The sequence below is a fragment of the Urocitellus parryii genome, chromosome 7, assembly GCF_045843805.1.
Source record: "Urocitellus parryii isolate mUroPar1 chromosome 7, mUroPar1.hap1, whole genome shotgun sequence".
NCBI classification, from domain to species: Eukaryota; Metazoa; Chordata; class Mammalia; order Rodentia; family Sciuridae; genus Urocitellus; species Urocitellus parryii.
This window is the reverse complement of record NC_135537.1, coordinates 19,057,614-19,071,998: the sequence shown is the minus strand read 5'-3', so window position 1 is coordinate 19,071,998 and position 14,385 is coordinate 19,057,614. Positions and strand designations below refer to the sequence as shown.

At 43.2% G+C, this 14,385-nt stretch overlaps 1 protein-coding gene across 1 annotated transcript in view; it reads right to left on the bottom strand.

The window, feature by feature from the left end:
- Window positions 1–13,288, bottom strand: part of Sntb1 (syntrophin beta 1) — a 233,787-nt gene extending 220,499 nt beyond the window's left edge. Inside the window, exon 1 of the mRNA XM_026406674.2 lies at window positions 12,366–13,288. Within this exon, the coding sequence (XP_026262459.2) occupies window positions 12,366–12,936 (571 nt within the window). The 5' untranslated portion in view covers window positions 12,937–13,288. The remainder of the gene's footprint in view (window positions 1–12,365) is intronic.
- Window positions 13,289–14,385: the final 1,097 nt, after the last annotated feature.

Sequence of the window (14,385 nt, the reverse complement as noted above, 5' to 3'; positions counted from 1 at the left end):
GCTCATAGTGGGGCCTTCAATATGAGCTCATTCCCTTCACTGTCTGATGTCCTCATTCCATTCCAGTGTTTCCTTGAATTATATCTCAAATAAACTTCTGGCACTTAGATCCTCAACACAAACTCTGACTCTTAGGGTGTACAAAGATGAAACAAATCTCCAAGGAGATGAAATCATCAGATAAGCATAGCACACTCAAGAATGAAGAAGAGAGAAAAGAACTTGGGGATGCCTGAGTCAATACTAGCGCAAACAAAGAATCTTCAAAAGCTATTTGTGACATGCTCAGGAGACAAGAAAAGATAGGGCATCCACAAAGCAACGAGAGGAGGATGCTATATTAAAAAGGAGCAATGAGAGAACAAAGAAAGTAGTTTTGAAACTCAGAGATCTGTATGATAGATGAAATAGAAAAAAAAATCAAGGCAACAGTGATAGATAGAAGCATAGTAATTCTCCATAGGGGGAAAAAAGAGAGCAAAAATAAAGACAGAAGAGAAGGTGGAGAAAAAAAACAATAAGGCAACAACAAAATCAGTTTATTGGTGAGTTAATATAGGGGGTCCAACATTTAACTGACAGGATTTCCCCACACAGAGAACAAAGAAAATGGAGACAAGAAATTGTACAAGCAAATGCCCCAGAATTGAGGTATAAGATCTTCAGGCCAGAGGTCCCAAGAGGGAATAGTTTAGGGCTTCAAGAAAAAAAAAATGAACAGTATGGGTAGATTATGTGATATATATGAGTATTTGGAAAAAAAATTATTGCTAGAAATTTGATAAATCCATTGTTGCACTTGGAAGAAGAAAAATAATAGATATTTTAATTTTTTTTCTAAAAAAAATTATTCAAGAAACTAAGCAAATGGAAATGAGAAGCAGTTACTAGCTCCAAGAAACTTAATCATACAATATTATGTGACTAGAATATGAAACAATATTAACAGGGTTGATATTTTATAAACATTGATTGGCTTGGTCCATAATGCCTAGAATTGATAAATCAAGAAATAGTAGTATGAGCATAATACTCAGAATAGTAAAATGTATATTCTAATTTTAAAATATTATTAACATTATGATTTATTTTAATATTCTAAGTTTTGTGTTCCGGAAGATACGGTACAGACTCTCAACATCTAGGCAGGAGAGAGTGTGAGGAAAGGTAGACAAAGGAATGCTACAAGCATATATTATGTTAACTGAGAAAAAAATTTAGAACTGAAGTAGAGAACAGAGGGAAATATAGGAATATTGCAAGCAAAAATGAAAAAAAAATCATTAACCTTGATTTTCATTATAGATGAAAGAATGCTTCAGATGAAAGTATTTGAAATGCAGGGCCCCAAATAGTCAAATAATTACCTATATTTTATATTTCACTTTGCTTATATAACCCTACTGTGTTAGTCAACTGTGACCAAAATACCTGACAAGAACAACTTAAAGGAGGAGAGATTTATTCTGGCTCAGTTTCAAAGGTTTCAGTCCACTGCCAGCTGGCTCCATTGCTTTGGACCTGGGAATGTGTGACAGAGGAGGCTGTCATGAAGGAAGCAGAAAGAGAGACAGGAAGGGGTCAGGGACAAGATAAAGTATCAAGGGCACCCCCCCCCGTCCCATTCCCTCCAAAAAGGTTCCACCACCTACAGTTCCCACAGCTTTCTCATAGTCCATTCTGCTCTGAATACCTACACGGATTGACCCTCTGCTGAGGCCAGAAACCCCAGGATCTATCTAATCATCACTTCCCCAAAGCTCCACCACTGCTGTGCTCAAAATCTCACCCCTGCTCTTTCAGGAGCCTTTTGGAACATTCCAGATCCAAACCACAACACTTATTATATTAAGTCACCTTCTTCGGGAAAAACCTTCCTTTTAACTTCCAATATACTTTAAGCCTTCTCTTTGGGTCATTCTATAAGTTCTGCAACAGCATTTTCTCATACTTGTATACTTATTTTTTAAATTATTTTGTAAAATGCATTTGTAACCTGCAGGAATGTAACCCAGCCCTCTGCTCCTGTCTCCCCTCCGCACTGTTGTATTTCAGAAGAACTTGAGTTTCATCTCATTCTAGTATAGATTTTTGCTTCAACCTATCAAAAAAAAAAAAAAAGGCCCATCAAAGAAATACTTGTTGTACCAATAATACTGCATAGTTCCTACACACCATGTTGAATCAATTCAAACTGCTTCTGTTTTGTATAGTTTTCATCTCTGATTTTGAAAATGAGCTTTCGTGCTGCTGGCATCACGAAGTCACTGGAGGCTTGGATGGAAGCTGATTTCCTTCAGAGTGTTGACAACTGCTCTTGTCCCTCAATCAGGGCTCTTCTCACCTGAGACTGCTTTTAATTATCTGCCCAAACATTTTTTTTTCCAAATGCACAATGACATTGTCAATTCAAACCTAAATATTTATTAGAACGGATTTGCCTTTCCAAATCTCAAGAGAAATATTTTTTTTTCCTTCCATCAGTACCAGATTTGAGACTTCCAAGTTTCTTTGTTGTGTATTCTGTGTGATGGGCTTTTGTTCCGTGTTTCCTACATGTTGAAGGTTCAGCCTCCTCGCACCCTAACTTTAAGCAGCCCTCCTACTTGACTCCATCTCAGACAATTATTTTTTTCTTTTCTTACATGTACATAAACATGATATATCTTCCACCAGATGATTTCTTGGATTCCATACAACACAGTACTATATAATAGAATAAAAAATGGAAGTATAATACTGGTTTAATAGCAGTTATGTAAGTACATTTATGTAAATTTACATAAAACAGTTATGTAAATTTACATTTTTAATAAAAGAAACATTCTGGCTTCTTTTAGCTAATAAGATCTTCACATTCCTACAATTTTTCACAGAAGTTTGCATTTGGCTGTGTAGTTTAAATAGTCGCCTCCTAGCTTTCCTTTACAAAACATTTTTTTCCTGCAACTTCCTGCATAATCAGCATATTAGTACAAATTTTACATTTGCCCACCAAAACCCACAGCAGCCTACGCTGTGGTCTGGTTGATGGAAAACATGTGATATTACTAAAAATCATCAACAAAACACACCCATGTGGGATCATACTCCTCTCCCTTCAAAGCAAGCAAAATCCCTTTGGGATAGCCATTATACTGTTCCCTAATACGGCAAATTCAAAACTGTCTCATGTACCCCCAAAAGACCTTTTTCTTTCTTTTTTCTTTTTTCTTTCTTTTTTTTTTTTTTGGTACCATGATTGAACTCAGGGGCACTTGACCATTGAGCCTCATCCCCAGCCCTATTTTGTATTTTATTTAGAGACAGGGTCCCACTGAGTTGCTTGGTGCCTCACTTTTGCTGAGGCTGGCTTTGAACTCTAGATCCTCCTGCCTCAGCCTCCTAAACTGCTAGGATTACAGGCGTGTGCCACCATGCCAGGCTCCCAAAGACCTTTTTCAACATATGATTAAACCCTTTAACTTCCGTGATTGAACCCTCTATTTGAAAATAACCCTAGCTAGGTTTGTGCTGTGCGATATTACATGGTTAGTGATTGTTAAGCCTTCACTCAGCTCCAGCAATGAGCTGACTGCTTTTTATACACAATCACTTTACTCCTTACAGCAAACCCAAGAAGAGGAAATTTACTTTACTGGTTAAAAAATAGAGGCTTGTAGTTTAGTAACTTCAATGAGCTCCCACAGCTGGGAAGAGGTGGAATAAGAATTTCAGCCTAGAGAGAGTGAATCGCAGGTCCACCCTCTAAGCCACCACACTATATGTATTGCTTACTGCTTTGAGAAAAGGGGAAAAAAAAACAATGATGGAAATAAACATGGCAGTTTGCACAGCAATGCAAATAAACTGGATTTGTTAAAAGCAGCCATACTCAACAACCAGTCAAATTTTAGACAAATATTTCCACACTTATCAACATGCCAAGAACAATGCTTGCAACCACAAGAGCAGTTGTTTTAAAAAGTACTGAGCTCACACATGGGTCATCATTTTAATTTCCTTTACAATCACCATGCATCCTGAACTTTTCTATCTCGTCCATCCCACACAGAGAGTGAGGCTCATCTCCATGGGTCTGTTAGAACACTGACCTCATAGTGGGTAATGTATATTTCCGCTGAAGTCTCACTGTGCAGGCCAGAGCTGAAGGCAAGCATTAGTATAGATCAAGGCCAGTGAAGTGGGTAATGAGGTTTGGTACATAAAACACTTGGTATAAATGCAGGGGAACTTCTGGCTTTTCTTTAACATTAACTGCTTCGAAAGGCATCACGTGAAATGGAATGCTTGGAAGGCCAGTAGCTGAAAGGAAATAATTTTCCAAGCAGACCACTGGTAGCTTCAGCTAGATGCCTTTCACAAATATGGAGCTGTGTGCATGTAGTGAGTTATTTTTAATACACACTCCATGGGGCGACTGCTAAAACGGATGGCTGAACCTGAAGAGCATCACCCACCACAGCAGAAATGAGGAGTTGAAGGGCCATTCCCATCAGCTTCACTGGAGGAAGATGGTCTGAATCCTCACACACATACGTACGCTTACAAAAGACACAATTAAAATATCCAAGCAGACAGTTTTCATCTCCTCAGGTAAAAAGTGTTCTTACATATTCAGATTCATAGGACCTGAGCCACAGAGGGTGGTAGGTGGGGGGGGGGTCAGGAGGGGTGGTCATAAAAATAACATTAAAAGGATAATTACATTCTTTCTTGAACTTTTAAAATCTTGTCTTGTTCCACTTTCAACTGTCTTTCAGATGGGTCTGTATTAAGCAAATGCTTCTCAGATCCATACGGTCACATCTATATTGCTTTCTTCAGAGCCAGGTGTAATTCTCATTATCCAATGCCAAGTGTTTATCCCTGTGGCAGGGCAGGGTGAGTGGTAGGTGATGGGAGAGAAAGAAAGAAAGAAAGAAAGAAAGAAAGAAAGAAAGAAAGAAAGAAAGAAAGAAAGAAAGAAAGAAAGAAAGAAAGAAAGAAAGAAAGAAAGAAAGAAAGAAAGAAAGAAAGAAGGGAGGGAGGGAGGGAGGGAGGGAGGGAGGGAGGGAGGGAGGGAGGGAGGGAGGGAGGGAGGGAGGGAGGAAGGGAAGAAGGAAGGAAGGAAGAAACTAGTCCCAGGATTCTTTCCCTCCCTCCTTTTCTGCCTTCCTTCCTTCTGTTCTCCTTCTGTCCCTCCTCTCCTCTCTGTCCCTCTTTTCCCTCCTTCCCTCCTCCTTCTCTCCTTCCCTTTCCCCCTCCCTCCTTCCTCCCATCTATCTGCCTTTACATCATTTCCTTTCTAACATTTTAATAGCCTAATGTGTGCAGGTGCTGCGCTATCTGCTGGGTTCATGCTACTCCTCATCACTAATTACACTGGCTTGTCATTATCAATCTCAAGGGCTTCACACCCTGTGTCTGATGGCTGCCTCCTTAGTTTACTTTAGGCTCCCTGAAATCAGGGGCCATGGCATATACCTCTTTGGTTCCCTCTGTCCACTATGGGATGTCTTGAGTTTGTGCAGTGCATAGCAGGACAACCTTGATGGAGTGTTGGGCCACCTGACTCCCAGCTCCATCATGTACAAGGTAACCTCAGGTAAGTCGCCTGCTCTCTGGCACTTCCACTTCCTCCTGTGAACCCGAGGAGATCGTAGTGCGAGTCCATCCATCCACAGAAGTCGGCTTGTGCACAACATCATAATGGGAGCAAAGTCACTTTACAAAGCCGTCCTTGCCTGGGAAGGTGCTCCTAAGCAAAATTCAGAAGAACTGAACACCAGAGCCTTGTCCACCTTCTGTTAGAAGTGTGTCTCTGGCATCACCTTCCTGACACGGAAACCAGAGCATGACATGCCCCTGCTTCAAACACTTGGGCTTTAGTACAAAGTCCGGCTCTGTACACACAGGCTTGGTGTCCGTTCAGCTTTGTCATTTTCCACTCTTACCCATCAGTCAGGTGTGAAGGTCACATTCTGCCTTCCCAAGCATACTAAGTCACAGTGGAGGCCTTTGCTGTTTTGAGGCCTTCCTTGAGGCACTGCCTTTCTTAGCCCTGTCCAAGGAGAGACCAGGTACCCTTCTCCAGAGATACCACAGAATTTTATAACACCCCTGATGTCACCCTACTTCCTCTGTCCTGTAGGTATTTGCATCATGCTTATCCATATCTGTCACTAGATTGGTGCTGGGTTTTTTTTTGTTGTTGTTGTTTTTTGTTTTTTTTTGTACTGGGGATTGAACTCAGAGGCACTTGACCACTGAGCCACATCCCCAGCCCTATTTTATATTTTTATTTAGAGACAGGATCTCACTGAGTTGCTTCGCACCTCACATTTGCTGAGGCTGGCTTTGAATTCATGATCCTCCTGCCCTAGGCTCCCCAGCCGTGGGATTACAGGCTTGCACCACTGTGCCTGGCTAGATTGGTGCTTCTTGAGGGTGGAGTTCTAGTAGCATATGACACATAGAAGACACTCAATAAATGACTTGTCAGGTGGGAATATATGTGAATGAATGAGAAACGTTTTGATGAGCAAGGAAGAGATTATTTACGGAGGTGCAGAAGATTCTGGAAGGACTACCTGGGAACTCCCTTAGTGTTACTGATTCAGCAAACCAGACTTGACACTCAATAATAATGTTCTTTCCCAAAGATGTCTATGTTTTAGTCTCCAGATCCTTCGAAGAAGTTACCTTTCATGGTAAAGGTGAACTAAAGTGGAAGATGGACTTAAGGATGTTAATCAGTTGACTTTAACATGGGAAGATTATCTTGAATTATCCAGGTGTGACCAGTGTCATCACAAGGGTTCTCAAAAATAGAAAAAGTAGCCAAAGAAGACGTAGGAGTAGTTAGATGTGAAGAGGATTCCACTTACCCCTGGAGTCTTAAAAACAGGAAGGATGGGGCTGGGATTGTGGCTCAGCTGTAGAGCGCTTGCCTAGCATGTGCGAGGCCCTGGGTTCAATCCTCAGCACCACATAAAAATACATAAATTAAAGATATTGTGGCCAACTACAACTAAAAAAAAAATTAAAAAACCCAAAAAACAAAAAACAGGAAAGAGGCCATGAGCCAAGACGTGGGCCCTTGGAAATTCTAGAAAGGCAGAGAGATTCTCCCCTAGGATCTCCAGAAGGGAATACAGCCAAACACATTTGGCTTAGTTTAGTAAGACCTTTGTATGACTTGTGACTTAAAAAAATCCCTGTAAGATAATACATCTGTGTTCTAAGTAGTAGGGTTCCCGGTACCTTGTCATAACAGCAATAGAAAACTAATATGCCAGAGAAGAAAGTATAAGACTCAATTAGGACAAATCACTCACCTCTTGGTGCTTCACTTTCCTGATCAACAAGGTGGAGGCAAGCATCCCTAATCTAAGGTCGGTGTTGGAATCTAAGACTTAGCAGTAACCATGTGTCTCTGGCAAGAGACTTAAACCCCTCTGTGCCTCAATTTTCTTATCTGTGAAACAGGGGCAACAACCGCATTGGGTGAGGATTGAAGTGAATCCATGCAAAGTGTTTAGAACAGTGTGTGATTATCATTTGGAGAGGAGGTATCATACTTCTAGAATTTAGTGATGGCAGCCAGGGATCCTGGGCATCCCAGGGCAGTCCTTCACAATGAAATAGTTTGCTAGACCTCCAAAAAAAACCCACACACCCCTGTCACATTTTCATGTGTGCACCAAGGGTGACTTTTACATAGAGGTGCTAATGTGGAACTTCTTCATTAATACCTCTAGTGTAGAATTTATCTATTGACATTCTGTTTAAAAAGAAATAATGTCTTTCCTCATTATGTTAATGTTGGGACATTCCATTATTTAATTTATTTATTTATTTTAAAGAGAGAGAGAGAGAGAGAGAGAGAGAGAGAGAGAGAGAGAGAATTTTTTAATATTTATTTTTTAGTTTTCGGTGGACACAACATCTTTGTTTGTATGTGGTGCTGAGGATCGAACCCAGAGCCACGCACATGCCAGGTGAGTGCGCTACTGCTTGAGCCACATCCCCAGCCCGAGATTACATTATTTTAAAATTTAAATTAGAGACATACTCTATTATTTATGAGATTTATTTCATGATAGTATAAGGGATGTTAACAAATTTGTTATTCAAAGTGTGCTTTGGATCTGAATTCAGAGAGAATAAAATTTACAGGTAGCTACACCCAGCTATTCAACGAAGAAAACCAGGGCCCAAACAAATTTGGTAACTTGTTAAAAAATGAAACTCAGGTCTCAAGACTTTTATTCCAGAATCTGAGTATTTAAGAATCTATATGGCTTAAACAAAGTAAGATTCCTCAAGGAAGACATTCTCTTCCAATCCTGCCACAAAAAACACTGTCCACCGGTTAGCCCCATCTTCCTGTTCCACAACCCCCACTTCCACCACCAGAGAAAGTGATACAAAAAGGAGATTCCAGATGACCTAAGCATCCTGGAGCAGAACTAAACGTTCGCCCCGTGGACACAGTTCATGTTTAGCACTGTCCCTGGCTTTCTCCTTTGAGTTTTTACTTTTTCTAATCCAGTTCCATGGGAGCCTTTTGGACCCAGGGATACGCTGTCTAGCCCCACCTCCACACTTCAACATGAATCTTCTGGAACATTCTGAACAACTCAATCTTGACAAAGTTACAGAATAATTAATTTTATTATTGTCTCAATTATAAAAAGTTGACACATATTTCAAATTACTATTTTACAAACCAACTAAGGAGCAAAACCTCTTCCCACACACAAGAGCTGCCAAGGACACTTACGCAGGTGTGCCCTGCCCATCCGCAGAATATTCCAGTCACATTGCAGTCTATGAGAATGCTGCCCTGGAATTATAGGTTCCAATACCTGTGTGGTTGATTGTAGGGTCCTTGATCCCCTCCATGAGAAATGAGTACATGGTATGAAAATTTCTGATGGTAAGTCTAATGAGTACTTAGTAGCCAATGGCTTAATTGGCACTTTGTTTGCTACTGAAATCTGAATTGTAGTTTAGTCTCCGCACTAGCCATGTGTTCAACCTTGTCTCTCTGTGATAGTGGGCCACACCATAGCAGCTTCCTTATGATGGCCAGACACGTGTTGTATCCAGATTTTAAGACTTTATCCTCCTTTCCTCCCCTTCCTTTGGAGTATTCTGTACCATTCCAGCTTCCTGCTCAGGATAGTCTTCAGTTCTTTAGCATATCTGGGGAATGGGGCAAAATGCCAGGAGCCCAATAGCTTCAACTGGCTCTAGTGCATAGTACCATGTGTGCCTAGAGGTTGAAGGTATGAACTTTTAGATCACATAGACCAAGACTTCTGATGTGCTCCTGGTCCTTTAAGCCAATAACCTAGTGTTCATAAATTTTAGTTTCCTCTTTAATAAAGTGAGCAACAATAGTATTGGCCTTACAGAATTACTTTAAGTGTATCATGAATAAATGCAAATAAATTCTAGGATGCTCAAGAAATGTGAGTTATTATCATGATTCTTGATCCTCAGATTCTGTTTAAATCCTGTGGCCCCCAAAGGAATGATCTCTTCCAGCATTACCATTCAATTTCAGTTAAGAAATATAAACTCCGGTAAAGGAAAAGGAAAGGATTGCTCCTTAGAAGGGACAGTTTCCTGTTTGTTTCATTTAAATTGTAAAAATACTTTCAGCAGGCATTGATGTAGGCCCTTTATGCTCTTCCATAGGATGTACCAGTGAAGTAAGGAGGCCCAGCAGTTTCCTTATTCCAATTTTGCAGATGAAGGCACTAAGATTCAGGGAAGAAGACATAACTCTGTGGCAGAATCTAGCACTAGAATGGCTGGGTTGAAACTTGCTGTTCCTGGTTTCACTTTGCAGGGTGTTCTCCTAGTAGAGGTAGTAACTTTCCACAAGGGGGCGCAGGTGCAGAAATGGTGCACACTGATGGTGGGTGGGGTACTAAACTAATCCCCCAAAACTCCCTCAAATAAAATAAAATAAAACCAAACTAAAACTGTATATTTGGCATAAAAAATATATCTTTAAAAATCTCCCTTAGTGCTCTAGTCAACCAGATTACGTTCCCAAAGCCTCTCGTAGAAATTTTAGACTTAACCCTGCATTCAGAATATGAGGTGTGTGTTTTAATGAAGCCTTGAGGGTGGTTCTAACAAATCTCCTCAACTGGGAATCTCTGCACTAGGCCAGCTACAAAAGAGAGGGTTTTGATGTCTGCCTTGAAGTATGACCATGACCACCACATTCCGGACACTGTAGGACCTACCAAACAAGAGACAGTCTCTTGAGAGAGGCCTGCATTTGTATCTCTTCTTAGCAGTCAATTTCTTAAAAATTGGGCTGGGGAAAAGTCTTCCACACTGAGCCAAAGTTGTTCACTTCTAGAAGGCCCCAGGTCTTCTCTACACGCCCTGCCTGCAACATATGGCAGTGTTCTGAAAATGTCATGTGAGGGGTTTTGCAAAACTTCAGTTTTTGGTTGCTGTCTCAAGAAAACTACACAGCTGTTTGATTTATTTTATTTTTCTAAGTTTAATTTTAACTACACAGAATCAGCTTTTTCTTTTGTATTTATTTATTTTTCTCTTTTCTGGTGAGAAGTTTTTTTTTTGTTTGTTTTGTTTTGCTTTTTTACCTCTTTCTCAAATCAAATCATTATTCATTAAATAGAAAACTAGAAGAGGAAATAAAGAAGGGACATAATAAAGGACAATGTTTAAACTAAAAAAAAAAAAAAAAAAAGGCTTTCCTTTTGTCTCTCTTAGCCCGGATATCAGTAGGTATTTCAGGCTGAGCATGTACCCAGCAGTTTACAGTCCAAACTGCACTTGTCCAGATCCTACCTTGTCCGGGTGTCTCTTCTCTCCCAAACCAGCACACTGAGTCCAGAAAACTTTTTTTTTTTCCTGTTTACTTATGTTAATCATCAAGCCAAAGCAAACACTTTCTGGATCCAGGATGGTAATTAAATATGAAGACATCACAAAATCCTCTAGACAAATAAGGGGGGAAAAAACCCTCTTTGTATTCTAGATCAGGAGTTGCATCAGCTGTCACACACCTAGCAAAGTTTCCTGACTTGGAACCTTGTGTGTCACACACCAGCATAATTAGGTGACAACTAAATTTACTTAAAGTCTTAGTTTGGGTCTTAAATTAATTATTATATCACAATGTCTCAGTTGAAATAGGTTTCAGAAGCTATGAATTCATTTATTCATCCACTCTGCCTGCATGTCATTGAGCACCTAAGCTCAAGAGAGAACTATAACTAAATAAAAGCCCCCCTTCAGGACAACTCAATCTATAGAAATAGAATTACTACATGATATTAGGGTCCATACAGTAATACCCACAGCATTAAAGAGAATAATAGATCACATGAGAGAAATGCAGCTATAGGAGAAAGGAGAAATTACCAGTAATTACCAGCCTGCCTGCCCTTCTTCCCCACATAGAGCCACAAGTCCTCCAACAGGTATAAAAGGGCCTTCCTATTCTATTCACAGTCAATAATTAGGGGGTTAGGGACATGAGACCTTAAGAGAGAGAGTTTCTAAGGTTCCTCACATGCAGGAGAAACTTTACAAATGCAAAGTTGATTCCACACCACTCTGAAAAGGCTCCAGAAAACACAGGCAGAAAAATCCTTTCAGTTCTCCACCCCCGGGAACCTGGAATCCCGACTGACTGGCCAAACACGGGCCAGTGGAAGGGAACTCATGCCTCACTGCAACACATTTCCCAGTCTTTGGCACTACTCCCAAGGCAGAGCCCCAGGGTCTCCTATTTGCATGAGGGATGTGGGGAAGGACTGCTGGAGTTTAGCATTCAAAGACTGCCACCTCTCTCTGGTTCCTTTATGATTCCATTCAACCCTTCAAGGCTGGGTTGCCCAGGTTTCTGAGGGGGACATTTTGATAAAGGATAAAACTATCAGGTTCGTGGTTAATCAATGGCCCTGATTTGCAACTTGGACCAGTTAACATACCGTCCACTCTTCCTGTGCTGTTCCACTTTCCAATCCCTACACTGAATTCGGATCGACTGTTGATAAAAATGAAACAACATGCATTTAGCACTGGAGCCCGTCAAGAAACCCAGCTTTCCTTGCCTTTTCAGGTACCTACTCCTGGGTCAAGGCCTGTAACGTCCTGGGAGTGAGGACAAGTCGTACCCAGGTGGACGAAAGTTGTCAAAACTCAAAACTCCATGCTGAGGCCACCCTGATCCACTGGCCCTAACACACACACAAACACACACACACACACACACACACACACACACACACACCGCGGGCCCTGGGGTATAAGGACACCTGGCTGCCTGTGAGTGTGGCAGACGGTAGGTGTGCGCGGCACGCGCGGCGTTAACCCCTTACCTTCCAGCAGCACTTCCTTGCCGGCTCGTTTGAGCGCCTGCACCGCCTCATCGTGGGTGGCGTCCCGCAGGTCTGCGCCGTTCACTGACAGGATGGCATCGCCCACGTACAGGGCTTGGGTCTGGTCGGCCGCCAGACCCTTGAAGATCTTGCTGATGAGTATAGGCATTTTGTTCTCCTTGCCCCCCTTGATGCTGATGCCCAGACCGCCCAACTCTTGCTTCAGCACCTTCACGCCGCGCTTCTGGTTGGAGATGGACTCGGGCACCTGCTCCGGCAGGTCGGTGAAGGCTGTGCGGACCCCCGCGGGCGAGTCGGGGGGCTGCGCGCCTCCGGTACCCGGGTGCCCGGCCCCAGCGCCCCTGCAGAACGAGCCATTGGTGGCAGTCCCGATGCCATTGTACGCCGCAGCGCCCTCCTCACAGCTGAGAACCAGGGCGTCCTCGCTCAAGTTCACCAGAACTTTATGCCAGCGATCCCGCACCAAAACTTCCAGAAGACCGCTCCGCTGAGCCCGGCCGCCACCTCCGCCAGCCGGCCCAGCCGCCACCGCCGCCGCCGCTACCGCCATCTTTCCGGCATTCTTAAAATGCCATGTGATTGCAAAAGGGGGGAAAAGTGGGGAAGGGTTGCGGCGGGGAGAAAGCGGGGCCCGTGGGAGCGAGAGGAGCGCGTCCCGCAGGGAGCAGGCGGCACGCGGGACTCCGCTCCCGGAGTTCGCAGACGCACTCCGCGCGAGTTGGCAGGCGCAGCCCAGCTGGTTCCCCCTCGCCTGATCCTGGGCGGGGTGGAGCAACCTAAAACAAGGAGAGACCGAGACAGGGGAGGGGAAAAGGCCAGCTGCCAGCTGCAAAACCCCAAACCGAGGGGAGCCGCGGAGCAGCCAAGTGCTGGGGAGAATCCGTAGGAGGAGACACGCTCGCAGGGAAGGGCGGGGACCCGCCGCCCAGCGGCCGCTCACCTGTTCAGCCACCGCAGTCTCTGCGCTCACAAGCGACGCGCCGGCCCGGAGACCCTCCTACCTGGTCCACGGAGCGCACGTTGCGGCAGGGACAGCTTCCCTAGCTCCTTCCCCGCCCCGCGCCACTCCTGCCCGCCGAGTCCTTCTTTCTTCTCAACTCTCCCTTCTCCGTGGCCCACGCACCTCTCCTTGACAAGTGTTTGTTTCCTGTCTCAGTGCCCTCTCTGAATTCGTCTTAGTCCCCTTACCTTTCAGACCCTTCCTGTAGATGACCCTTAGCCCTATTCCTTCAGTTGTACGGTAGATTGAGGTCTCCGCAAACTGGCTTTTTCAAGTCAAGGCTTCGCTCTTTCTGCAGAATTTTTCCGTGTCTGTCCTTTCCTGGGAGGACAGTTGATGCAGACCAAGTCTTAGGCTGTCCCAGAGTCAAGAGGGGAAACTGGCCCACGCACCCAGAATGAAATATCTGCATAACCTGAGCTCCCTAAGCCCTCTTCTTCTTAATACTTAAGTCATCTTTCTGTCTGGCTCTGGATAGCTTCTTGTCTGCCCAAGGTTTTCAACAGATCTCGAACTGTCTCAGATCCCAGGAACAAATGTTCCTCCAACTGGAACCCAATCTGAACTCCATACTTTGTCCTATATCCCCCACCCCTCAGATCAAATGCTTTCTGAGGCTTTCTCTTTCTTTTCCAGATCCCACAGAGGAAGTACCCTACATAAGAACTCAGATGGAATGGCTTATCTTTAAAGCATTTTTATAAGTTGCTTACTGGTATCTGAAAACTGCATTCTCCCCCCCAAGGTAACGATATTATAATTCTTGGTCACCTTCTTAGGCCAATCCAGAAATAGCACCATAAGATATATCATAGCTGGACATCCCAGACTTCTCCTGTCCTGGAACCTCTCAAGTTGTCCCTGGAGACTCCAAGCAGGTCTCATCGTTCATTTAAAGTGTTTCAAACTTCTCATATACCTTCCTTTCCCACGGAGTGCTCTCTTTCTCTACACAAAACAAAACTCACTAATCTGCCAGTACCTCAAGGTGAACTCAAC